This window comes from Chiloscyllium plagiosum, unplaced genomic scaffold (assembly GCF_037043375.1).
Source record: "Chiloscyllium plagiosum isolate Xiang-an unplaced genomic scaffold, Cpla_swu_hap1 HiC_scaffold_3, whole genome shotgun sequence".
Taxonomy (NCBI): Eukaryota; Metazoa; Chordata; class Chondrichthyes; order Orectolobiformes; family Hemiscylliidae; genus Chiloscyllium; species Chiloscyllium plagiosum.
This window is the reverse complement of record NW_028270141.1, coordinates 87,179,883-87,205,783: the sequence shown is the minus strand read 5'-3', so window position 1 is coordinate 87,205,783 and position 25,901 is coordinate 87,179,883. Positions and strand designations below refer to the sequence as shown.

The 25,901-nt window shown below is 42.3% G+C and overlaps 1 protein-coding gene across 1 annotated transcript in view; it reads left to right on the top strand.

Moving 5' to 3' along the window:
* slc35f6 (solute carrier family 35 member F6) overlaps positions 1–25,901 on the top strand; it is a 43,236-nt gene extending 17,335 nt beyond the window's left edge. The window contains exons 2-6 of the mRNA XM_043685142.2: positions 8,196–8,268; positions 8,778–8,949; positions 17,173–17,388; positions 22,387–22,497; positions 24,683–25,901. Of these exons, the coding sequence (XP_043541077.1) occupies positions 8,196–8,268; positions 8,778–8,949; positions 17,173–17,388; positions 22,387–22,497; positions 24,683–25,155 (1,045 nt within the window). The 3' untranslated portion in view covers positions 25,156–25,901. The remainder of the gene's footprint in view (positions 1–8,195; positions 8,269–8,777; positions 8,950–17,172; positions 17,389–22,386; positions 22,498–24,682) is intronic.

The following is a 25,901-nucleotide window of genomic DNA, read 5'->3' as shown; positions in this document are numbered from 1 at the left end:
TGTAAATAGCAGATATCAGTATGAACATAGTCTTGTGACTTCATATTATGAAGGTCTGGGTGTGTACACTACTGTGAAAGCTGGCAAGGACTGAATGTGTGCTGAACAACTTTCACAACTAAGTGTTATGTTTTTAAACAAATAGCTGGAGCTGTGTTGCCATGGTACAAATTCAGCCAACCTGTTTAAATTATGCCCCAAGAGACCAAAAACTAATTGTTTTATGTCATTAAAAAATTCAATTTCGGAGCTAGTCTGATGTTTTGGGCAGTACAACAGAGCACCAAAAAGTCAACTGATTAACCAAATACCCCTCAAAGGTACCTGATCATAAATTTGTGCAGCAGAAGACTGAGTCATCTCTTCTGCAATCAGCCAGCTGTGTAGATTCTTGAAGTGATCTTTTCCTTTGGTACATCTTATTGGGGCTTTTATAGGACTAGTATTGTAGAGTGGGAGGTTTGAGAAAGGAGTTTAGTTTTTGGGCTTAAATCACTATTTTAAAGAATAAAATTATTTGAGAAAATTCTTTGCCACTCAATTTAAGATTGTGGGCAGCGCAGTGGCACAGTGGTTAGCACTGCTGCCTCAGCGCCAGAGACCTGGGTTCAATTCCTGCCTCAGGCAACTGACTGTGTGGAGTTTGCACATTCTCCCCATGTCAGTGTGGGTTTCCTCCAGGTGTTCCAGTTTCCTCCAGTCCAAAGATGTGCAGGTCAGGTGAATTGGCCATGCTAAATTGCCTACCTTTAGGTAAGGGGTAAATGTATGGGTGGGTTACACTTCGGTGGGTCAGTGTGGACTTGTTGGGCCGAAGGGCCTGTTTCCACACTAATGTAATCTAATCTAATTAGTGCAAGGTGAGCTTTTGTGCTTGGCCTAAATTAGCGGGTTTTACCTGTGTTCTAATATTTAGGTGTTTGAATCAAAGCTGATAACTATCTAATGAGAGAATGCTGACCTGGAACTTGTATTTGTACCAATGCTATTGTTAAATCGCTTCAGTACTGTCGAGGCTTAATGGAGGTAATCAGTTTCCTTCCTTAATCTAAGAGAAGCACAAGGTCGAGGCTTATCATTGTGCAGACTGATGTATGCTGCCTTTCAGTCTGCCACAAGATTGAGGGGGATGAAAGCTGAGTCTCCTACCAAAGGTGTCACTAAAGGGAACCTGTGGAATTCCACCATAGGAATAACCACTTGCAAGTTCTGAAAAGTTTATCATTTTTCTCAACCTCCTGGAACAAAAATATTTTGCTCCATTTTTGCACTGGTATTTCAGTTTTAACATTAAAATAAAGATTGGTCCTTTGAGTTTGGACATGGAGCTAATGACTAATTGGTGGTTGGATTTTCTTCTCTGCACTGGAAAAGCCCTTGAATTTCAAAGCCACAATATGACTCATTTCCTCTTGATTTAGAGAACAGCAGTGCAAGTCAGCAATTGTTGATCAGCTATATTATGCCTCACTGAGGGTGAGTCAAATTGGAGTGAATGTTCCCAACACTTGAACTGGGGGGTGGAAGGGACAATTTTATTAAAGATTCTACATGTAATGGATAATGGGGAAATTTCTAATGGACTTCCAAAAAGTCTGGAATTGAAGGTAAATGACCACCTAATATGGTTTGGATTGATGTTGACCTTCACACTTACAGTAACCAGGAACTGCACCTCAGTCAAAGACAAGGCAGAAGTAAAACTTGATAGGTGTGGTAATTTAAATGGAACTAGATCAGTTTAGATCATCTCCTTTGGATGAGTTGTACCAAAGGGTTTGTTTCTGTGCTGTTTAACTGACTAATGTAGCTGAATCAGCTACATTGTACATCAAATGTGTTCTGGTCCATATTTGTTTACCATAATACCATTCCTTTTGCAAAACAGTCCTAAAGATCCAGTCATGATAGAAGTGGCTTAATGCTCCAACTATTTTGAAATAAAGCTCCATTGAAGAACTGCTGGTTGCTCTGGTAAGCAGGCTCCAAGGTGGTGTTCTCACCTAGTCTATCATTTGGGTGAGTTTTGCAAGACCTTTCTTTAAAGGACAAATGGTGCCTTTTGTCAGGTGTTATGGTGCAACTATCTGTAAAAGCTATTCCAATCTCAACTATCAAACTTTAGTGACTATAGAACATTTCATTGAATCTCAAACTTTCTTGATTGCTGCCAAAATGCTAACTTTCCATTAAATATGTAACTCCTGAATAACCATAGCCTAGCAACAGTTGGATATTGCCAAAATGATCACCATCAAACAATAACTTTGACTGCTTATGGAATTGAAAGACCACTGATTAAGTGTCAGATATATGGTGAAATTGTTTGGTTTGTGCCTTAGACTCCTTTCCAACAGCTCAGTTTAAGCAGGGCTCTGAAGTGGGTTCAAAAACCCTAAAGGGGTGAAAGTATGATGCCAGAGTAAATCTGGATCTGTTGAATCTGTCCTCTTGTCAAGACCTGATTCATTCAGATGAAATGAGCTTAGAGCAGCCAATTCTAGAAGCTGACAAGTGGTGAGATTTGCCATCCAAACATGACTTCAGACACCAATTCTCTCCAACACCAAATGGCCAATTCATCAGGAGGAATCTCTAACAAGAGTCACTTGGTTTCAATGTTAACTGCTTATCTTATCACAAATGCTGCCAAACCTAGTGTTCTCATTTTTCATTACAAATGTAAGGATTTCTTCAGGAATATCTCAACAGTACAGTACAGGCCCTTCAGCACTCATGTGCCAACCCTTTATCCTACTCTAAATCAGACTAACCTAAATACCCTTAATTGTACTATCTTTCTTGTGCCTATCCAGGAGTCACTTAAATTTCCTAATGTGTTAGACTCTACTACCACTGCCAGCAGTGCATTCCCTGCACCCACCATTGTGTCAAGAACCTGCTTCTGACATCTCTGCTAAACCTTCCTCCAGTTAATTTAAAAGTATGCCCCCTCAAGTCTCTGGCTATCCACTCTAAGCCTCTCATCTGCACACTTCTATGAAGTCACCTCCATCTTCCAATGAGAAGCCCTTGCTCCCTCCACTAAGATATGCCCTACAGTCCAGGCAGCATCCTGGTAAATCTCTGCTGCACCCTCTAAAGCTTTCTCATCTGAGACAACCAGAACTGAACATAATAATCCAAGTGTGATCTAAACTGGGCTCTATAGAGCTGTAGCATAACCTCGTGGCTCTTAAATTCAATCCTCTTGCTAATGAAAGCCAACACATGTCTTAACAGCCTTATCAACCTGGGTGGCAACTTTTGAGGGATTGATGAACTGTTCCTCCACACTACGAAGAATCCTGTCTTTAACCCCATTTTCTGCATTCAAATTTAACCTTTCAAAATGATTAACTGCACCCTTTTTCCAGGTTGAGCTCCATCTGCCAGTTATCAACCCATACTGCATCCTGTCAATGTCTTGTTGCAACCTATAACAGTCCTCCACACTATCCACAACTCCACCAACCTTTGTCATCAGCAAACTTACTCACCCACCCTTCTACTTTGTCATTTATAAAAATCAGAGCAGAGGTCCTAGAATGATCCCTGTGGAACACCACTGGTCACCACTCCACCATATACCATCCATCCACCACCACCCTGTCACCTATGGGACAGCCAATTCTGTATCTGGATAGCCACATTTCCTTGTATTCAATATCTCTTCATTTCTGAATGAGCCTACTGTGGGAAACATTGATTTCAGCAAGGCATTTGATAATGTATACCACATCCACTGCTCTAGCTTCATGTTTTGTCACAGCCTCAAAGAATTCAATAAGGTATGACCTGTCCCTCAAACCATACTGACCATCTCTAATCAAACTTTGCTTTTCAAAGTAATCAATCTTGTCTCAGAATCCTCAAACTTTGCCCACTACTGACTTAAGACTGGTCTGTAACTTCCAGGATTATTGCTATTCCCTTTAATTTGCCACCCTCCAATCATCTGGCAATACTCCAGTGGATAGTAAGGATGCAAGGATCCTCAAAGGTGCAGCAATTTCTTCCCTGTAGCAACCAATGGTATATTCTGACTGGAGGATTTATCTAGCCTTGTGTTTTTGAAACTTTCAGCACATCCTCCTCCCCAATCAACTTTGCTTCCTTATTCAAAGACCTCCCCTACCAACTCCAGACACCACTCTATCCTCTATCCCTGATTTGGCCCTACCCTCACTCTGGCTATCCTCTTGTCTCAAGTGTAGAATGCCTTGAGAGTTTTCCCTAATCCTACCCATTAAAGCTTTAAGTGCCCCCTTCCAGCTCCCCTAAGTCTGTTCTGTCTCCTGTCTGGCTACCTTCTAACCCTCAACCTCTGACTGATCCTTGCCACCTCCACTTTAATCATCCTCCCTCTCTACTAGATGTTCCACATCTCTTGTCACCCAAGGTTCTTTCAACCTAACATTCCATGCTTCAGTGCTGGACAGGTTTGTCTATCAGCAAGTGCTTCCTAAACTCCTCACTTCTGCTGTGGCTTTCCCTGAACATCTGCCAATTTAGGCACCCCAGTTCCTGCCTCAGCATTGTAAATTCTTCTTCCCCCCCCCATTAAGTACTTTCCATACTGTCTGCTTGTATCCCCTCATGAGTACAGTAAAAGTCAGTTGTGATTACTATCCCTGAAATGCTCTCCCACTGAGGTCTGTGAAGATACACAGGGCTTTTGGACTTCATGCCAGAAGGCATTTTTCAGTAAACTGTCTGAGATTCAGTTAATTTTAAATTTTCAACTGAGTTGGACAGATTGTTTTCAGTTTCTACATTGGGAGATAAGTTCTAACTCATGTTGACTTGAAATAGCAGCAGTTCCTTTTAAAGGTCTGGCTCAGTTCTAGTCTAATGGGTTTGGGCTTTTTCAAACACACCTGATGTAGTGTGAAGATCCTTACGGTAATAAGTATCTGGTTCCAGTCACCTATAACCTTTCACAACCACCCTGTCTCATCACTAAACTCATTTTGGATTCAACTTGCCAAGTTACCCTGGATCCCATGAGCTCTTACTTTTCAGTTACCAGCATAAAACCTTGATAAAGCCCTTGCTGAAATCCAAATACTACCTCAAATGCCCTATCCTCATCCAAACACTTGGTCACCACCTTAAAATTCTACCAGACTTATTAGGCATGGCTTCTCTCTGACAAAGGTGTTGCTGACTATCCCTGATCAAATATTGTCTAAATGGAGATTAACTTTCTCCAATGTTTTCTTAGGTTAATTTCCATACAACTATTAGATCAGGTCACAAGACCAGTGAGTCTGTTCCACCCTGTGATGTCAAACCAATTAGCTGTCCTCCAATCCTCTGGCACTTCCTGTGGCTGTGGCCAGAGACCACTTTTAAATTGGGTAAGGGCCTCTGTCATTTCTTCCCTTGTCTTACAACACCCTGGGATATAACTGGATAGAGATGGACAAGTCCCCAGCTCTAAATCTGTCAAAGCCTCTAATGCCACTTGCTAATCAATCGGAATGTCACTCTCTTGAATGCTGTACTTTGCATTGTTATGAGTAAAGATAGATGTGACCTACTCATTTTAACACTAATGTTCATCTTCTCCTTCTCATTGATTTTATTTGCTGCCTTGTTACCTAATAGGGCTTCCTTTTGTTTTGTCCCGTTTTTCCCCCCATCATTCTCCTCCTCCAGTGATGTCCCACAAGGATCAGTACTGGGTCTGCTACTTTTTGTCATTACAAATGACTTTGATGTGAATGTAGGAGGTATAGTTAAATTTGCTGGGGCCAAAATGTTTTTCCCTGCTCCTTGGATGCTGCTTGACCTGTCTTTCAGCAACACTCCAACTCTGATCTCCAGCATCTGCAGACCTCAGTCTCCCAGTGAAGGTTAATTAAATACAATGGAATCCTGATCACTGGGCCAATGGATGGAGTGGCAGATAGCTTATCTAAATAAGCTGAGTTGCATTTTGGAAAAATAAATCAGCAGTACTCTTAATGGTAAAGTCCTGGAGTGTCTGAACAGAGACCTTGGAGTGCAGGTTCATAATTCCTTAAGTGGAGTTGCAGATAGATAGGATGGTGAAGGTGTTTGGTATGCTTTCCGTCATTGGTCAGAGTATTGAGTATAGGAATTAGGAGGTCAAATTGGGGTTGTACAAACCAATTGGGATTGGTTAGGCCACTTTTGGAACATTGTGCCATTCTGGTCTCTTCCTATCAGAAGGATGTTGTGAAACTTGAAAGGGTTCAGAAAAGACTTGCAAGGATGTTGCCAGAGTTGGATTTGAGCTATAGGGAGAGCCAGAATAGGCTGGGGCTGTTTTCCCTAGAGCAGCAGGGGCTGAGGGGTCACCTTCAGAGGTTTATAAAATGAGGGCCATGGATAGGATAAAAAGACAAGTGAGGGGAAAGATAAGACTTGGGGGGACAACTTTATCAGAGGATGGTGTGTGTATGGAAGTGATGGAGGCTAGTACAATTATAGCATTGAGTCATCTGGATCACTATATGCATAGGAAGGGTTTGGAGGGATATAGGCCAGGTACTGGCAAGTGGAACTAGATTAGGTTAGGATAACTGGTTGGCATGGACAAATTGGATCAAAGGGTCTGTTTCCATGCTGTACATATCTGACTCTTGATATACTTGGGTTTCTTTCTAATCTTGCTTTCCAGTGTTTTAACACTCTTTGCTCTCTAGTTGTTTTCTTGTTTTCCTTGCACCTTTTGTCCTTTTCTAGGACTTCTGTTTTGCTGCCTTCTGCATGTCTTTCCCATTTTTTAATCCAGACTGTTGTGGTGCAGTGCATCAGTCTGGGTCAAGTTATGACACGCTGCCTCAAGTGGACCCAGTGACACAGGTTAATAGATCATGACCTCTTTCAACAACCTGCTTTTGATGGCTGAAAGTGGTGTCCAGCTGCTGACTTGCATGTAATACACTTCTCCTCAAGTGAAGACTCTAGTGGTACTTGATGGTTCCAGTCATGAATGGATTGAGTTTTTTTGTTGATCAGGTGTGCTCTTGTGCTGGGTCAGCCTCAAATGGCAACAGCTGATCAGGATTTGAGGGGGTGGAATAGTGTGGGAGCAATAGCCCCTCTGTGAAAGCAGGCTGTTTGACCCACTTAGTCCACACTGACCTGCAGTGTGTCCCCCAGACCCACCTACCCATCCTTGTACTTCCCAAGACTAATCCACCTAGCCTACCCATCCCTGGCAATGATAGGTAATTTAGCATGACCAATCCACCTAATTTGCACAGCTTTGAGGAAACCAGAGCACCTGAAGGAAACCCACAATGTGCAAACCCCTCAGCCACTTGAGGGGGAATGGAACTCTGATCCCTGGAGATGAAAGGCAGCAGGGCTAATCACAGCTATTCTGCCACTTGCCTTGTCCCAGTCCCATGAGTCCAGAGATTTACATCTGCCTACTCAGCAGTTTGCCGAGCAGTGCCTTGGAATAATTGTTTCCAATCACCTTGTGTGGAACAGACTTTCAATCCAAGAAAACTTTTTTGCTGATGCATTTGAAATATTCAGACATGTTGCAAAATCTTGTAGCAGAATAAGCAAAATTTGAACATTACATCTTTCAAGACTGTAGTAACGATTGCTTTTTAAATTCAGCTGCTGACCAAGTGATACTTTCATGGAGAAGTATGATGCAGTTAAGTCAGCTGCCTAGCTTGCTTTATGACCAGTGAGTGCAGCATGGATACTTGCTGCTGACCAGAGAACTATGGTATTTGTTGTTGGAAATGCTGTTTTGGAAATTTTTCACTTAGAACTTGCATTTGAAGTGGTCTTAAGACTTTATTCAGTTTACGAATGAAAGTATACATGCTCAACACAGTAAAGAATATTTCTTCAACCATGGTAGTTCCACCTAGGATCCCTGAAGCCAAGGCAGCCATACTCAGTCAAATCATCAACTAAAGCATGATTTTTCATTTCCTTTAAATGATGAGACCATTTTTCCCCTTCGTCTGTCTCCTGTCTACTTTTCAGCAAGGTAATGGAAGTTTCCCAGTATTGGGTTGTATTGTTTGTCTTGACTTGCTTTTTCACTTGAGGGTAGTTGTTAAACCTTCATTTTTGTACAAAACAGGTTAAGATTAAGTGAGTCTCCATTATTTTCTAACTTGTAAGACAAGCCACACTCTTGCTACAATTGATCAAGCAATGAAAAATTGAATTTTTTGGACTTTCTCCAGGTGGGCTGATGGATTTAGTGCCAATGGTTGCAATGGATCACCAAAACATCTGTTTGATCATCCTTTCCTTCAGGTGAGTAGGCATTATCAGCATTACTGAAAAATCCTCTTAAATCTTAGCAATAATATCAGAACTAATTTGTCCAGCTTGTGTTTTTAAAAAATCATGCTTGTCAAGCAAGCAGAACAATCCCTCCAGCAGTAAGTATTGATCTGTTGTCAGTTTTTTCCCTTGTCTTTGACCTTCGTCACTGAAACAGTGGCTTCCTGTACCCTACTGACTGACCTTTTCATGACATTGCCCCACATTCTCTCTACTCCCATATCCCAGCTGTTCTGTCCTCCATTTAATCAAGATTTTAGCTTTTTTACTTTGGGGTCTGGGGAAAAAAATTCTGAATCATAACTTTGCTTCTGTCATCTGCCCTCAGATTTGCCTAAATGTAAGGCAGTTGGAGCCTAAATACCAACTGAAGGAGATTTTGTGAAGTGGAAGAAACTCTAGGGAATTCAACTGAGTGAGGGGCAGGACAGGGAAGTAGCTTTTCTCACTTACCACCATTATTTCTTGTCTCCTTTCAGGCAGTGGGAATGTTTCTTGGAGAAGTCTCCTGTTTGGCTGTATTCTACATACTTGTATGCCATGATCGAAGAAAACCAGAACCCCAAATGGCTTCTGCAAAGAAATTCAACTCTTTCATTTTCCTACCCCCTGCACTATGTGACATGACAGCCACCAGTATTATGTATATTGGTAAGCATTACTGACCTGACTCTTCCAAGGATTTTTGGTAAATAAACCAAAATACTCAGATCAAGAATAATTAAATATTAATATTTCTTTTGGCATTTTGGTGTAGTTCCACTTTCAATCAGTTAAATTATCAAAATTGAGTACACTAGTCAATTTAAGTATTGCCACCCAGTTAGACTTCAGTTACATTATAACTGATAGAACATTACAGCATAATACAGGCCATTCGGCCCTGATTCCATAGGTTTGCGCAACAATCTGAAGTCTAGCTCATCGTTGTCGATGTACAGCATGGAAACAGACCCTTTGGTCCAACTCAATCTAGTCCCACCTGCCAGCACCTGGCCCATATCCCTCCAAACCCTTCCTATTCATATACCCATTCAAATGCCTCTTAAATGTTGTAATTGTACCAGCCTCCACCACATTCTCTGGCAGCTCATTCCATACAAGTACCACCCTCTGAAAAAGTTGCCCCTTAGGTTTTTGTTATATCTTCCCCTCTCACCCTAAACCTATGCCCTCTAGTTCTGGACTCCATGACCCCAGGGAAAAGACTAATTTATCCTATCCATGCCCCTCATAATTTTGTAAGCCTCTAAGGTCACCCCTCAGCCTCTGACGCTCCAGGGAAAACAGCCCCAACCTGTTCAGCCTCTCCTATATAGCTCCAATCCTCTAACCCTGGCAACATCCTTGTAAATCTTTGTTGAACCCTTTCAAGTTTCACAACATCTTTCTGATAGGAAGGAGACAAATTGCGCACAATATTCCAACAGTGGCCTAACCAATGGCCTGTACAGCTGCAACATGACCTCCCAACTCCTGTACTCTGACCAATAAAGGAAAGCATACCAAACATCTTCACTATCCTATCTACCTGCGACTCCACTTTCAAGAAATATTGAACCTGCACTCAAAGGTCTTTGTTCAGCAACACTTCTGAGGACCCTACCATTAAGTGTATACGTCCTGCTAAGATTTGATTTCCCAAAATGCAGCACCTCTCTCGTCTGAATTAAACTCTATCTGCCACTTCTCAGCCCACTGGCCCATCTGGTCCAATCCTGTTGTAGTCTGAGGTAACCCTCTTTGCTGTCCACTACACCTCCAATTTTGATGTCATCTGCAAACTTACTAACTACCTCTAGTGCTCGCATCCAAATCAATTATCTAAATGACAAAGGAGAGCCCAGCACTGATCCTTGTGGCACTCCACTAGTCGCAGGCCTCCAGTCTGAAAAACAACCCTCCACCACCATCACCCTCTGTCTTCTACCTTTGAGCCAGTTCTGTATCCAAATGGCTAGTTCTCCCTGTATTTCATGAGGTCTAACCTTGCTAATCAGTCTCCCATGGGGAAACCTTGTCAAACGCCTTACTGACATCCATATAGATGTCATGTACTGCTCTGCCCTCATCAATCCTTTGTTACTATTTCAGAAAACCCAATCCAGTTTGAGACGCAATTTCCCACACAAAGCCATGTTGACTATCGTGAATCGGTCCTTGCCTTTCCAAATACATGTACATCCTGTCCCTCTGGATTCCCTCCAACAACTTGCCCACCTGTGAAGTCAGGCTCACCAGACTGTAGTTCCCTGGCTTGTCTTTACTACCCTTCAATAGTGGCACCACATTTGCCAACCTCTAGTTTTCCAGCATCTCACCTGTGACTATCGATGATACAAATATCTCAGCAAGAGGCCCAGCAATCACTTCTGTAGCTTCCCAGAGTTCTCTGGTACACCTGATCAGGTCCTGGGGATTTATCTACTTTTAACTGTTTCAGGATATCCAGCACTTGTAATCTGTAATCTGGACACTTTGCAAGATGTCACCATCTACTTCCCTACAGTCTATATCTTTTCCACAGTAAATACTGATGCACAATATCTCCCACATTTTCTGTGGCTCTACACAAAGGCTGCCTTTGTGATCTTTGAGGGGCCCTATTCTCTCCCTAGTTACCCTTTTGTCATTATTTGTCAAAACCCTTTGGATTCTCCTTAATTCTATTTGCCAAAGCTATCTCATGTCCCCTTTTTTGCCCTCCTGATTTCCCTCTTAAGTATACTCCTACTTCCTTTGTACTCTAAGGATTCACTATCCTGTCTATACCTTACACATTTTTTTTTCTTAACCAAACCCTCAATTTCCTTCATCCAGCATTCCCTATACCTACCAGCCTTCCCTTTCACCCTGACAGGAGTATACTTCTGGATTCTTGTTATCTCATTTATGAAGGCTTCCCATTTTCTAGCTGTCCCTTTTACCTGCAAACATCTGCCTCCAATCAGCTTTCAAAAGTTCTTGCCTAATGCTGTCAAAATTGGCCTTTCTCCAATCTAGAACTTCAACTTTTAGATCTGGTCTATCCTTTTCCATCACTATTTTAAAACAGAATTATAGCTATCCTACACAATTCAACTTGCATCCATATGTTTATCTAATGACTATTTAAAATGCCCTCAGGTTGGAGATTCTATTACTGTTGTAGGGGAGCAGAACAGTCTCATTATGTAAAGAAATTACCTCTGACATCTGTCCTAATATCTATCACCCCTCCATACAAAGCAATGTCCCCTTGTGAGCTGTCTGAGGGGGAAAAAAAGCTCAGTCTCCCTACCTAGCCTTCTGATTATCTTGTCTCAATTAAGTCACCTTTCAACCATCATCTCTCCAACAATAAGTCTCCAGTCCCTCAGCCTTTCTTCAGACCTTCTCTCCATACCAGTCAAATTCTAGTCCATTTCCTCTGAACCCTTTCCAAAGCTTCCACATCCTTCCTTCTAATGCAGCGATCAGAATTGTACACAATACTCAAAGTGCAGTTGCACCAGAGGTTTGTACATGGCTCTGACTCTGAAACTCAATCCCTCCACCAATAAAAGCTAACACCCAGTCTTATCAATCTGGGTGGCAACTTTCAGGGTCTATATACATGGGCACTCAGATCACTCTGCTCATCTACACTACCAAGAATCTTGCCATTAGCCCATAGCTTTTTATTCCCATTGCTCCTTCCAAAGTGAATCACCTCCATTTTCAACATTAAACTCCATTTGCCACCTCAGCCCAGCTCTGCAGCTTACCCATGTCCCTCTGTAACCTACAACATCCTTTGGCACTATCCACAACTCTAATGACCTTAGTCATCTGCATTTACTAACCCATATTGAAGGTTCAAAAGTATCTGGTTTCTAACGAATTAGAGGTTGTTTACTTTGTGTTTTGCCTTCTGTGCCTGTTTGCAAATGTGCAACCTTCTTTGCTTCTCTCCCAGCTAAGAGGTTGAGAAAACCTTTAAAGTTGGTATTGAATTACTAAGGGTGAAGCTAAGCCCTACATTTGGATTTTTGTCCTCTTGAAATTGTAAAGAAAACTAACTTGGAGACTGCATAGATTCAGTTGCTCTTCTTAACCAAAGAACTAATTCTTTTAGAGGAAACCAGCCGTAGAAGTAGATAGAGGAAATTCCCTAAAGAGAAATCCACTTCAGATTAGATGCTGATGTTGTCTCTTTTTTTTGGTGGCATGTGACTATCATGGCAGCAGTGGTTAGCACTGCTGCTTCATAGTGTCAGAGACCTGGGTTCAATTCCTGCCTCGGGCAACTGTGTAGTTTGCACATTCTCCCTGTCTGCATGGGGTTTCCTCCAGGTGCTCAGGTTGTGGGAGGAAACCAAAGTGCAGGTTAGGTGAATTGGTCATGCTGAATCGCCCATAGTATTAGGTGAAGGGGTAAATGTAGGGGAATGGGTCTGGGTGGGTTGCACTTCAGCAGGTCAGTGTGGACTTGTTGGGCCGAAGGGCCTGTTTCCACTGAGTAATCTAATCAACACCTGTCATCTCCTCACCAGAGGTGATATGGGTAAGGCTACACCTTAGACCTGAGCTGTGACATGCAGTTGGGCCCGAAGTGAAAAGAACAGTCTTTCAGTCGTGTCTGAAAGATTTTGGTGGACTGAATGTTGCAGTAAAGAATAAGCTTGTATTGTCAGCTGAATTAAGCTTTAGATAGAAGTTTATTGTTTAGACTAAGCGTAACAATAGATCTCTCTCCATGATTACTAATGACAAGCCTTTTGGTGTTAAAAATTTTTAATCTTGTTATCTCTTTCTTGATTCTTCCAGACCATGTATAAAGTCAGCTGCTTAAAGAGGAAATAGTCTTAATGTCATTAGTAATGTTGTCAAATGGTGACACTTCAATTCAACAAAAATATGGACTTGCAAGAGTTTAATGGTGAAAGGTGTCAATTGTTCTTGAACTCATCTGTTTATTGACTTTTTTGTTGGAAATTTCTACATGTCACTGTAGACTGGACGGATGTCAAGAGCCAAATGGACTGGACAGAATCTCAACTCCCTGACACATGGCAGTAATTTGGTTTGATTTACCCACTTTTTGTACATAGAGAAGTTGATTCAGATTTTTTCCTATAATCTGGTAGATGTTGGTGCTGAAAGTGTTGCTGGAAAAGCGCAGCAGGGCAGGCAGCATCCAAGGAGCTCATGCCCAAAATGTCAATTCTCCTGCTCCTTGGATGCTGCCTGACCTGCTGCGCTTTTCCAGCAACACATTTTCAGCTGATATCCAGCATCTACAGTCCTCACCTTTCTCCTCCAGATAGATGTTGGTGTTTAGTTGCACTCTAACCAAGCTGTTACAGTATAAGTTTTCAGAATATTGTCAAGGAGTACATGCCTTGTCATATCCAGTGCCTTTTGCCACTTCAGATGTTTCTTGGAAATAAGTGTAAGACCAGAAATTGATACTGAACCCCAGAAATAATCTGTCCAGAGATGGATCATCTACTTAATACCTCCTGGCTGATGGTAGATATTTCAGTTTCATCTTGGCACAGATTGGCCAAGCACCTCCTGAGACTAGTATTTATGGAGCTACCTCCTGAGGGGCTGTGGTGATGCCTGAACAGTCAATGTCAGCCTGTTGCTCAACTGGTCTGAGAAAGTTCTCTATTTTAGCATTATTCCCCAGATAGTAGCAAGATGAACTTTGCAGTCAGGTTGGCAAGCTGTGGCATCCTGAGTAGATGCTATTAACTTAAGCTTTTGAGACATTTTAATAGAACAGAATTGCTCGCTAACTCATTTTGAGTAGGAGTCAATCACATGGCTCTAACATGTTGGAATTTACTTTTCATTTTTAAAATGGAGATGTTAGCATTTAGCCACTTGATTTGATAACCAGTGGTTCTCAACTGGGGTTGCATGGAGTATGTCTGAAATAAATGATTGACTGACTTATTTGTTGAATTGCTTTGTCTTTAGTTTCTTTGAGTACGTAACTTGAGCTGTTATACCAGATTTTATTCTTGATGACAACTAGCAATATTTAGCAACAAAATTGTTTTTTTCTTTTAAAGACTTGTATCCCTAGTGTGAACACTGAACTTTAACCAGTTTTGCTTTTCTCCCCTGCTGTTCTAATGTCTGATCTGTGTGCATTTTAGTCCATCAGAATTGGAATTTTTTGGCCTGTATGACTCAGTACCACAGCACAACTGTTACCAATGAATCACTAACAGGAAAGCAAATTAGTGAATGCTGATCAAACATTCACTAATCAAAAGACTGCATTGAGAAAACCCAGTTGCTGCTGTAACAACAAATTTTCTTAATCCTACATTCCAGAAGTAGATCCATCAAGTCTAATTCTCCAAAGATCACACCCAGACACCTCTCCCTATCCCCAAAACTCACATTTTAACCATGGCTAATCCAGAGTCTACACATCCCTGGACAGGGCAGTTTGACATGATCGATCCACCTTACTCTCTCATCTTTGGACTGGGAAGAAACAGGAGCACCCAGTGGAAACAGACACATGCCAACTTCAGTCTCCAAGACTGGAATAGAACCCAGGTGTCTGCTGCTGAGGCAGTAGCACTAACCACTGGCCCACTATGCCCCCCTTCTGTTTTAACTCGTTTCCTGTATTAGTGTTCATATTTTACTACTATGCTGTGGGTGAAAATGACTAACACCTGAAATGTATTTTGATTTGTTCCTGCAGGTTGCAGGAAATTCAGTTTCCTTGACGAGGTTGGGTGAATGTAACTGATTCCAGGACGATTGCTGATCTAAATTGAACAGCATTAACTTGAATGTACAGTTTTTGATCACCTGGCCACCATCCTCATTAATATTCAGTTGTTTTCATGTGTTGTCTACTTGGCCACCTTTTACCAAAATAAAAGGGAAAGTGATGCTGTCCTGAGGTCCACCATTCTATCCTCATAGCACTAAATTTTCTGACTGGGCAGACTTCGTTTCTACAAATGTATAGTGTGCAGAAGTATCTTTGGTAATAAATATTGTTACTGTGGGAGGATGGCAAAACTAAACATAGCTAAAATCCAACGAGATCATCGATCAAGTTGAACAATGGCCTAAACCAAGCATCCATACTATTCTGCTCCTGTGGTTAAATGTTTGGAGTAGTAGATAAATACTCAGATCTAAACTTTATTAGGGAAATAAGCTTAGCTTGTGGGGAAGACCTGTTCGTAGCTGTATCATTTTAAATTTTCTAAATAGTGATAGTTATTAGAGGAGGCTTGTGTTCTATAAAGACTGCATCCATCAGGTATAGTCCTAGCCCCCTTCAGGGAAAATGTTTAAGCAATCCATTGCTGTGCAATGAAAACTAACCTAGACTTTACAATTGACTATTTTTATAGTTCAAGATGATAGGTAATCTAAACTGAGCAACTTGGTACAAATCTTAAACAGGAGGTAGCCATGGGCACCCACATGGGCCCCAGCTATGCCTGCCTCTTCATAGGATATGTGGAACAGTCCATCTTCTGCAGCTACACTGGCACCACCCCCCACCTTTTCCTCCGCTACATCGATGACTATCGGCACTGCCTCATGCTCCCACAAGGAGGTTGAACAGTTCATCCACTTTACCAACACCTTCCACCCTGACCTCATTTACCTGGACCGTCTCAGACTCCTCCCTCCCCTTCCTAATTTACTATAAAACAACCGACTCCCACAGCTACCTAGACTACACCTCCCACCCTGCCCCCTGTAAAAACACCATCCCATATTCCCAATTCCTTCATCTCCGCCACATCTGCTCCCAGGGGGACCTGTTCCAATACCGAACAACCCAGATGGCCTCCTTCAAAGACTGCAATTTCCCCCCAGATGTGATTGATGCTCTCCACTGCATCTTCTCCACTTCCCTTCCACCCTTGAGCCCTGCCCCTCCAATCACCACCAGGACAGAACCCACTGGTCCTCACCTACCACCCCACCAACCTCCATATACATCGTATCATCCATCGTTTCTGCCACCTCCAAACAGACCCCACCACCAAGGATATATTTCCCTCCCCTATCAGTGGTCCGAAAAGACCAACTCCCTCCATGAGTCCCTCGTCAGGTCCACACCCCCCCACCAACCCAACCTGCAACCGCAAGAAATGTAAACTTGCGCCCACACCTCCTCTTCCTTCCCCCCCCCCCCCCCCCCCCCCCCCCCCCCCCCCCCCCCCCCCCCCTCCCCCGTCCCATCCCCGTCTCAGTCAACTACTCAGCATCACCTTCCTAACCTGCAATCTTCTTCCTGACTCCTCCACCCCCACCCCCACTCCAGCCTATCACCTTCACCTTAACCACCACCTATCTATCGCATTTCCAACACCCCTCCTCCCTACCTTTTATCTTGGCCTGCTTGGCACACTTTCCTCATTCCTGAAGAAGGGCTCATGCCCAAAAGTAAATTCTCCTGCTCCTTGGATGCTGCCTGACCTGTGCTTTTCCAGCAACACATTTTCAGCACAAATCTTAAACAGTCAGTAATGGTTTTAGTGTTGGTTTAATTTCTTGCTGGTTAGTCAATTCCCTGATCCTTGTTTGTGCTGTCTTACTTTTGTAAGCCAGCTGTTGGGGGGAGGTGGTGGTGAGTGAAAAGAGGAATGCAATTGGAAGTTGACTGCTGACATGAGTAACCCCTTTTTCTCTCCCTGAATGACATGGGCTTTGTGCTATCAACATATACTGAAATTCCTGTTCTGACAGTTACCTTGCATTATCTTCAAGATAATGCGACCTTGTGCAGTTGTTGTGGGTCTAAACATTTTTCAAAGTTGATCGGTTTTATGCTTCCTCTCCAGCAACTTGCACCAAGTCAGGCCCATCCATTTGAAATGTTTCTTTACTGGATACTATTTTATCTTCCAGCTTTAAACTTGACAAGTGCATCCAGTTTCCAGATGTTACGTGGAGCTGTTATCGTCTTCACTGGCCTGCTCTCTGTTGCCTTCCTAGGCCGTCGTTTAATATCCAGTCAGTGGGTGGGGATTTTTTTCACCATCTGTGGCCTTGTGGTAGTGGGCCTGGCAGACTTTGTCAGTGGAAATAATGATCAAGGCCACAAGTTATCTCAAGTTATAACTGGTAAGTAAATGTATTAAGTGCTGTATATGGATTAGCTTTGAATTTGGTTTGCAGCTACTTTTAAAGCCTGTTGGTTCAGTTATCAGAGCAGGAAAAGAAACTGGCTGGGCAAGTTGCTCTTTGAAGCAGTTCAAATTTGGTCAGTTTCAACACGTTAATGTCTTAATTGTACTTTGTTTTGTTAAGAATCTTTTTGAGAATGAGGGTAGTGAATATGGAATTCTTAACACCAGCTTGGTGGCTTAAATATTTTAAGGCTGAGTTTGTCACTAAGGGATGTTCTGGGGGTAAAGGCTGAAACATGGTCTTCAGCTGAGCTGTGATCTCTGAATGGTGGAGCAGACTCGATGGGATGGATGGCTGCCTGTTTTCTAATGAGCTATTCATTCTAGAACCACTAAAATTCTAGATCATCTACCATTTTCATAACAATCCCAAATCATCTTGGCAAATGCCAGTCAAACAACTAGTACATGGAATAAAAGTGGATTAGATGATCTTCCATACATTCTCACTCTCCAGATGCAGAGACTCTGGGGAAATAGCATTCTTCACACTTTTTTCCAAAAGGGAGTCTAATGTGAGGAATAGCTGTAGTGTGGATTTACTAAAGTTTGAAAGTTCACACTTTTTTTTCCCTCATGCTCTCCACTGCTACTGTATGACTTGTTTGGCACACTTTACTCCACCCTGATTGTTGAATAAAAAAGGCATTCTTGGGGTCAGATGTACAGCCACAGAAACAGACCATTCAGTCCAACTTGTCCATGCCAACCAGATATCCTAATCTAGTCCCACATTCTTACCTGAGCAGACGTCAATTCACCTTTTTTCTAGTTTTTCCATTGTTCAATTGGTTGAATTTTTAACTTTTACCAATGGCTTTTTTAAAATGGCCAGTTTTGAGGAATGGTGACCTTGTGTTTCAGGAAACAATCATTTGTGACACTGCTGTACTAAATGGAATAGAATTCAGACTTATCAGTGAAGCACTGTTGGCTATCTGCAGCAGAATTGCACTCTAACACAATCTGCAACCTTGTGGGCTGGCACATCTTCCTCTATTAGCTTTTAAGCTGAGGAACAAACCTGGTTCAATGAAGAGGGTGTGCAAGGTCCAGAAAGCTTCAGGTTGAAGCTTGCAAAGTAGGGCTGTATGCCAGGCAGCATAAGCTGTAAGTGACAGTTAAGGCTCTCTCTTCCACAACTAAGATTGAAGCTCTGATATCCTGACACATCCATCTGGATTTGAGTCCATATTAAGCATAAGCTTGCAGAATACTCCTTAACTTAGGGCTAAGTCAGCATGGCTTTGTGAAGGGAAGGCCATGCCTGACAGATCTGCCACCTTTTAAAGAATGAGCAAGCTGGCCAACAGCCAGTGGACACTATCTGTTTTGGATTTCTAGAAGGCCTTTTGGTAAGGTGTCTCTCAGGATGCTGCTAAACAAAACTGCTTGTAGTGCAGCAAGGTATGGGCCTGGATAGAAGTTTGGCAGACTGGCAGAGGGTAGGGTTAAAGAGGATTTTTAAGTCTAACTAGTGGAGTTCTGCAGGGGTAAGTGTTGGAACCACCACTATTACATTATATACTAACAACCTAGACAAAGAATTGAGGGCATTATCTTTGTTCACAGGTGAAGGGCAAGCAGAGTTGAAGTGGGGAGGTTGCAAATGGACTTAGGCTAGGAGTGACTAAAGAATTGGCAGTGGAATGCATTGAAGTGACATGATGCTAATGATTGAGTCCCTGCAATGTGGAAACAAGTCTTTCCAGCCCAGCAAGTTGACACCAACCCTGAAGTATCCTACCCAAACTCATTCCCCCTACTGTATTACTCTACACTTATCCTGACTAACACACCTAACCTACACATCTCTGAACGCCAGGGGCAATTTAGCATGGGCCAATTTGCCTAACCTGCCCATCTGTGGACTATGGGAGGAAACCAGAGCATCTGGAAGAAATCCACTCTGACATGAGGAATATGTAAACTCAGTTGCCCAAGGCTAGAATCAAACACATTCCTGGTGCTGAGGCAGTAGTGCCAACCACTCACCACCCACTATAAACACCATGTGGTTATAACTTTGTCCCTAGTCCAGTTTAATTCCAGTACCATTGCACTTAAGATTGCTGGGTGGATGTTAATCTTGTTGTGTGCATGGGACAAATCCAACCCAGCCAATTATTGCCATCCATCTGTACTAGTCTTCCATTGCTCTAATGATAAATTGTCATCTGTGCTATGAAGCACTACTTGGCAGCAGCCTGTTCACTAACATTGTTTGGATTCTGTCCAGGCCCCACACCTCTTACAGCCTTAGTTCAAATTTCAACAGAAATGCTGAATTGCAGAGTTGAGACTCATGTGACAGTCCTCACTTCACTGCTGTTTGACAGTGTGCATCATAGCAAAACCCCAGTCAATGAGACTTGGGTGAAGAGCTTTTTCTGGCATATCATACTTAGCACAGTCTGAGTCATATAGTGTGGAAACCAATGCTTTTAGTCCCAATTTATCCATGCTGACCTGACATCCCAAATGCCAGCATTGGGCACATCCCTCTAATTCTTCCTGTTCTTATACCAATCCAGATGTTTTTAAATGTTGCAATTGTACCAGTCTCCACCTCTGGCAGTTCATTCTCCATACACCACCCTCTATGGAGGAAAAGTTATCCCTCCAGTACTTTTCTAAATCTTCCCCTCTTTAGACATATGCCCTCTTGTTCTGATGCCCTGAGGAAGGGTCACTGGATCTGAAACATCAACTGTGATTTATCGTTGCTGTTAGATCAAGCTTTCCAAGAAATTTGTTTTGCTTTCTCCCTCATTTTGGACTCCCTTCTCCCAGCCTGGGGAAAGGCCTTGGCCATTCAGCCTATCCATGCCCCTTCTGATTGTAATAAACTTCTGTAGGGTTACCTCTCCAACCTCCAATTCTCTGGGTAGAAAATAGCCCCAGCTTATTCAGCCTCTCCAGAGCTCAAACCCTCCAGTCCCAGCAACATCTTTAAATCTCCTTTGAACCCTGTCAAGTTTAACATCCTTCCTATAGAAGGGTGACTGGCCTCACCAATGTCCTGTGCAGCTGTTGCAAGACCTCCCAACTCCTGTACTGTTTTGACCAATAAAGGCAAGCATGCCAAAGCCACTTTCACCACCCTATGTGCAACTCTATCAATGAACTATACATCTGCAACATTCCTACCCCCTTTCTCCCCCACCCCTCCAAAAAAAACCTTGCCCTGGTGTGGGAGAGGAAGTGGATGGCAACTGGAAGGTAGGGTTGATTGATGCATACAGACCAGAGACATTTCCCTGAACCATTCCACAAGTTTGCATTTGGAAACTTGAGACCACATCAAGAGCACTAAAAACAATAGATGAGGTTGGAGGATGTCTAATCTAGATTTGAAATCGTCCTTGGGAGGTGTGGGCACAGGTTTTGCACCTTACAGCAGTGGGGGAAGGGGCCAGGTGTGGAGAGGGGGGGTGGAGAGTATGGAGTTGCAAAGGGGTTAGGGAGGTTAAAATGCTGAGTACTTTAATCATGTTAAGAATGCCTACCCCTAAATGGACTACAGCAGTTCACCACCTTTACTGCCCACCTAGTAGCAGTAAATGCTACCCCAGCCAATAGTGACAGATCTATAAATCACTTCTTTAAAATCCAGAGATCACCTTTTTTGAGACTGTTGTTAATGCACCATTTCTGGTACAACTGGGGAAGAACTTTATAAATACAGGGGAACCTCATGTTAAACGATGACTGCAGCTCCTGCTCTGGTTCCCCTTTCCTACCCCATTTGTCGGCATACACTCTTGTCTGACTCTCAGAAAATACTATCCTATTGGATGTGACTAATTCCTGGAATAAACATCTCTACTTCCATCAGCAACTGAACTGCTGATCCTGCAGCTGCAAGTACTTCCAAAAGCTCCACATTCAGATGTATTGTATAGTTCCTGCTCTGCCCTCAGTTAATTCCTACACTTGTCAAAGTCTCTTTAGCATTCAGTCTCCAATTTTGCAAGTTTACTTTTTTCTGATGTTGCTGTTCTGATTTACCTGCTGTTCCTGCACAAAATTCCACATTCTCCAGTGTGGAAACTGATTGTGGGCTGTTTACCTAATGGTTTCAAATGCTGACTAAAAGCAAAAGCCATATCACTGAAATGGACGGTCTCCATTTTTTAGTGGTGCTGGAAAAGCACAGCAGGTCAGGCAGCATCAGAGGAGCAGGAAAATCTACCTTTTGGGCAAAAGTTCTTCGGTTGGGAGCCTCTGGGGTGGAGAGATGATAAATGGGAGGGGGGTGGGGCTGGGGCTGGGGAGAAGGTAGCCAAGAGTGGATGAAGGTGATAGGGTGGAGCAGATAGATGGGAAGGAAGATTGGCAGGTAGGACCGGTCATGAGGATGGTGCTGAACCAGGGGAAGAGGGGAAATGTGGAAATTGGAAGTCTGCATTGATGCCCTGGGATTGAACTCTTCAGAGGCAGAAGATGTGTTCTTCCTCCAGGCATAAGACCTGCATCTCCTTGGCAGTGTGAAGGAGTTGAAATGTTGCCTCACAGGTTAGTGGGGTTGAATGGTGTGGGTGTCTGAGATCTTCCCTAAAGCGCTCTTGAGACTACATCCAGTTTCCATGTAGAGGAGACCGTATCAGGAGCAACGGATGCAATAAATGACACTATGTGCAGGTGACACTTTGGATGTGCAAGGCTCCTTTTGAGGCCTTGGATGGAGGTGAGGGGATAGGAGAGAAGTGCCTTCAATCCCGAGGAAGGGCTTTTTGCCCAAAATGTTTTCCTGCTTCAGAAGCTGCCTGACCTGATCTTTTCCAGCACCACTCTAATCTAGATTGATCTCCAGCATCTGCAGTCCTCCCTCTTGCCTAGTCTGCCTTGATTGTATCTAGGCAACAGACCAGAATTTCAGTAAACTTCCCACTTCAGTCCTTTCTGTAAACTTCCTTTTTTGTCTTTTTAGGAGACCTCCTAATTATCATTGCACAGATCATTGTGGCTATCCAGATGGTGCTGGAAGAGAAATTTGTTTATAAGCATGATGTACACCCACTTCGAGCTGTAGGTACTGAAGGTATGTTCTACTGATGCCAATGTTCTCTCCTCCGACAGAAGTGAGCATGAATGAAGCTGTGCATACTTGTGTTCTCTTGAGGGAAGGTGCTTGTCTTTATGAACCATTTGTCACTTTGTGTGGTACAATATTCTTAACTGGGGTGTCACTCTTTTTTGTAACATGGTTGGGGTAATGGTGTTTAATAGTGCATGAATAATTGCTTTTAACAAACTTAACCAGTAGGGAGGTGAAGTTTTAACTTGCCTTTTAACATACAATTGTTAATCACTAATTTCAGTAGCTTCATCTACCCTAACATTTTTATAGCTTTTACTTGAATTTAGACAGCCTTAAGGAGAGAACACCCTAACTAGGGGAAAAGTATACATACACACTTCTCTTGAGTTAAATAATGTTAAGGTTGCATCTGCAGAGAACTAACATTTCAGCAAATGCTGCCTCCTGGATTTGTGACATGGTCATTAGGAGAGGAAGTTAGTTCTGTTTTTTGACTTCCTGGTACCTGCTGCATGAGCATAATCTTTTACTCTTGATTTACTGTGGCACATAGTGCAAATTGGAATGAAAAGGTAGTCTCTGACCATGCAACTGCTATCAAATTTTGCAAACCATACAGTTCATGCCCCTCTTTTAGTGAAAGATCTGTGTTTGCTAGGCTTACATGTGACTCCAGGTCCATAGCAAAGACTTAACTGGGGGTAAATGTAATCTGGTAAGGGCAATAAATACTGGCCTTGACAGCAATGTCCACATTTCCATAAATAAACTTAAATCAATCTGGCAATTTTAATTTAATTCAAAAAGTTAATAGAAAACTGTCATCAATGCATCTAACTCTAAATTTACACTTTTTTTACAGGTCAATGAATCTGTTCCTTTATTCCATTGCCTTGCCCCACCATAATGTACATGTAATACCTCCCAAACAGATGAATGAAGTGCAACTTAGCACAAATAGCACTAGTATACCCCTGTCCCTGCTCCAATATTTAATGATTCTGGCATTACACATGCTTGGACAGACTATGCACTTTTTAGTATTCCTGGCTTGCTTACTGTGATGCTATGCCATAAGTTATACTGTCCTTGGCTTTTTTCCAGAGGTTGTAAAAGACACTCCAAGGTCTGGGATGAAGGGTTTTGGGCCTATCCAATTATAGCTAACAGGTAACTGCCTCAGGCAAAAGGCACTTAATTTTTTTAAATAAAAAGCTTGTACAATGAATGGAGAATGGGTAGTTCTCCAGCTCTGCTAATGCCAAACCAGACTAAATCAGAAAAGTGGGGTGTTGAAAAAGCTGCTGGACTCAAAAATAAATAGGAAAAAAAAGCAGGTCCATGTTGATCCTCCCCTCAGACATTTCTCCTCTAAGACCCTGCTTGGTTTTTCACCTCTTGTGCCAAGAGGTGTTTATGGGGATCATTGCAAGTACTTGGAACAGCATAATTAAGTTGTGGTAATCTGTTTTTTTTTCAGAGTTTTAAGCAGAATGTACATAAGATTACCAAATGAAACAAACCACAACACCTTAACCCAAGTGGTTTGACCAACTGCATTGCTCCTGGAATATCTGCACTACATTTGCTTAACCAGCAAAGCTTAGGGTCTGGGCTACTTGATGTTTTGAGGGGTTCTGGCCTGGTCCATAATCATTTCCTTCTCTCATCTGACTCTCTCAATTTTATCCACTCTTGTGGTTTCTCTTACTATTTCTAAAATGCCTCAATTTTGAGTTTGATTATTCTTTTACTTTTTATTAAAAAACTCAATATTAAAATCTTTCCCTAGAGAGCCATTGTGGATTATATTTTGGGATTTTCATTGGAATGTGTTTGAAGTATTCTTTGAGGCAAAGTTTGATTATTCACCTTCAGGCTACCTTTTTGGTCTAACTAATTGGCCTTGGCTAACTGTTCTTAAAATGCAAAGACAGTATGACTAACTTTGTTCTTTTGAACAAGACTGCTCATGTCTAAGTGACTTCTAGTGTGCATACCTAATGACTGCACTTGAACACTGACCAATGCAGTGCACAGCATTTTGAGTGGCAAGTGTTTTAACAAAAGCAAATTACTGAAACGTTTCATTTTATTGTAGAAATTCCACTTGCAAACTTAACTATTTTGTCAACTAATCTTCAGGTTTATGCTAGCAGCTAACATTTGTTTTTCTGCCTTTTAGGAATGTTTGGCTTCATCATCCTAACTGCACTGCTGATTCCAATGTACTATATCCCTGTGGGCCAATTCAGTGGCAATCCCAGAGGTGTCCTCGAAGATGCATTGGATGCTTTCTGTCAAATAGGTCTAAAGCCACTAATCTTTGTCGCCCTCTTGGGAAACATCTTGAGCATTGCATTCTTTAACTTTGCTGGTATTAGTGTCACAAAAGAAATCAGTGCAACCACACGCATGGTTCTGGACAGTCTGAGGACAATGGTAATCTGGATAGTGAGTCTTGCTGTGGGTTGGGAACAGTTCCATGGCCTCCAAATTCTAGGCTTTGTCATCTTGCTGTTAGGTGCAGCACTCTACAATGGCTTTCATAAGCCAGTCCTAGCAAAGCTTCCCTGGTACAGGGAGCGAGTGGAGGAAGAGTATGAAAGGGAACGATTATTGGCTGAAAACAAGGACTCCATTAATGTCAGCCCATGAAACCAATGCTTTAAAGTTGCTCATGGTTTTCCTCCTAAATGGAACTTGTTTTCCAATTGAAGCAGATCCACCTAAATTCCTTAACCTGTTTAATGGTGCTGCAAGACTGTACACTATCTTTGAATATTATGTACAATTGTTTCTCAGTACCATGAGCCAGGCAGATGTGCTGAAACCTTTGGGCAACTTGCATGGTCCTGAAATGTCTGAGACTTGCATCTGTTGTAACTGGCATTGGTTACTGACAGCTTCAGTGAGAAGTATGAGATTACAAATGGGAGGAAACGATGACCTACCTTGATTTCCTATTTTGTCCTAGGTGAAATCTCTTGGATTCTGCAGCTGGCTGTAGTTCAGGCTCAGTGTTGGGTTTTCTCAGTTGGAGCGCTCCTCCTTGGGTTTGCAGATTTGCCAAGTGAGGCAGCCAAACTGCTAACGCCCCCATTTCACCCCTTTGCCTGTCTTGCAGTGATTGTCCTTCCCACTCCCCCAACTTCTTCCTCTTTGTTATGCTGATCTGTATTGAACAGATCTTAAGTTTAATGAGTGTAACTTTTTAAACTGTGCTTTTGATCATTGTACAGAATTATTTTTAAATCCTTTGAGTATTCCATGATTAAAATAAGTTGATTTCTGGGCATTCTCCATGTAATTCCAAGGAAGTAATTTATTTTGCTTTGTAATATGAAATGAAAATGTGTATATAGTTAAATCTAGTGCTTCAAAAAATAAACCACTATTCTAGA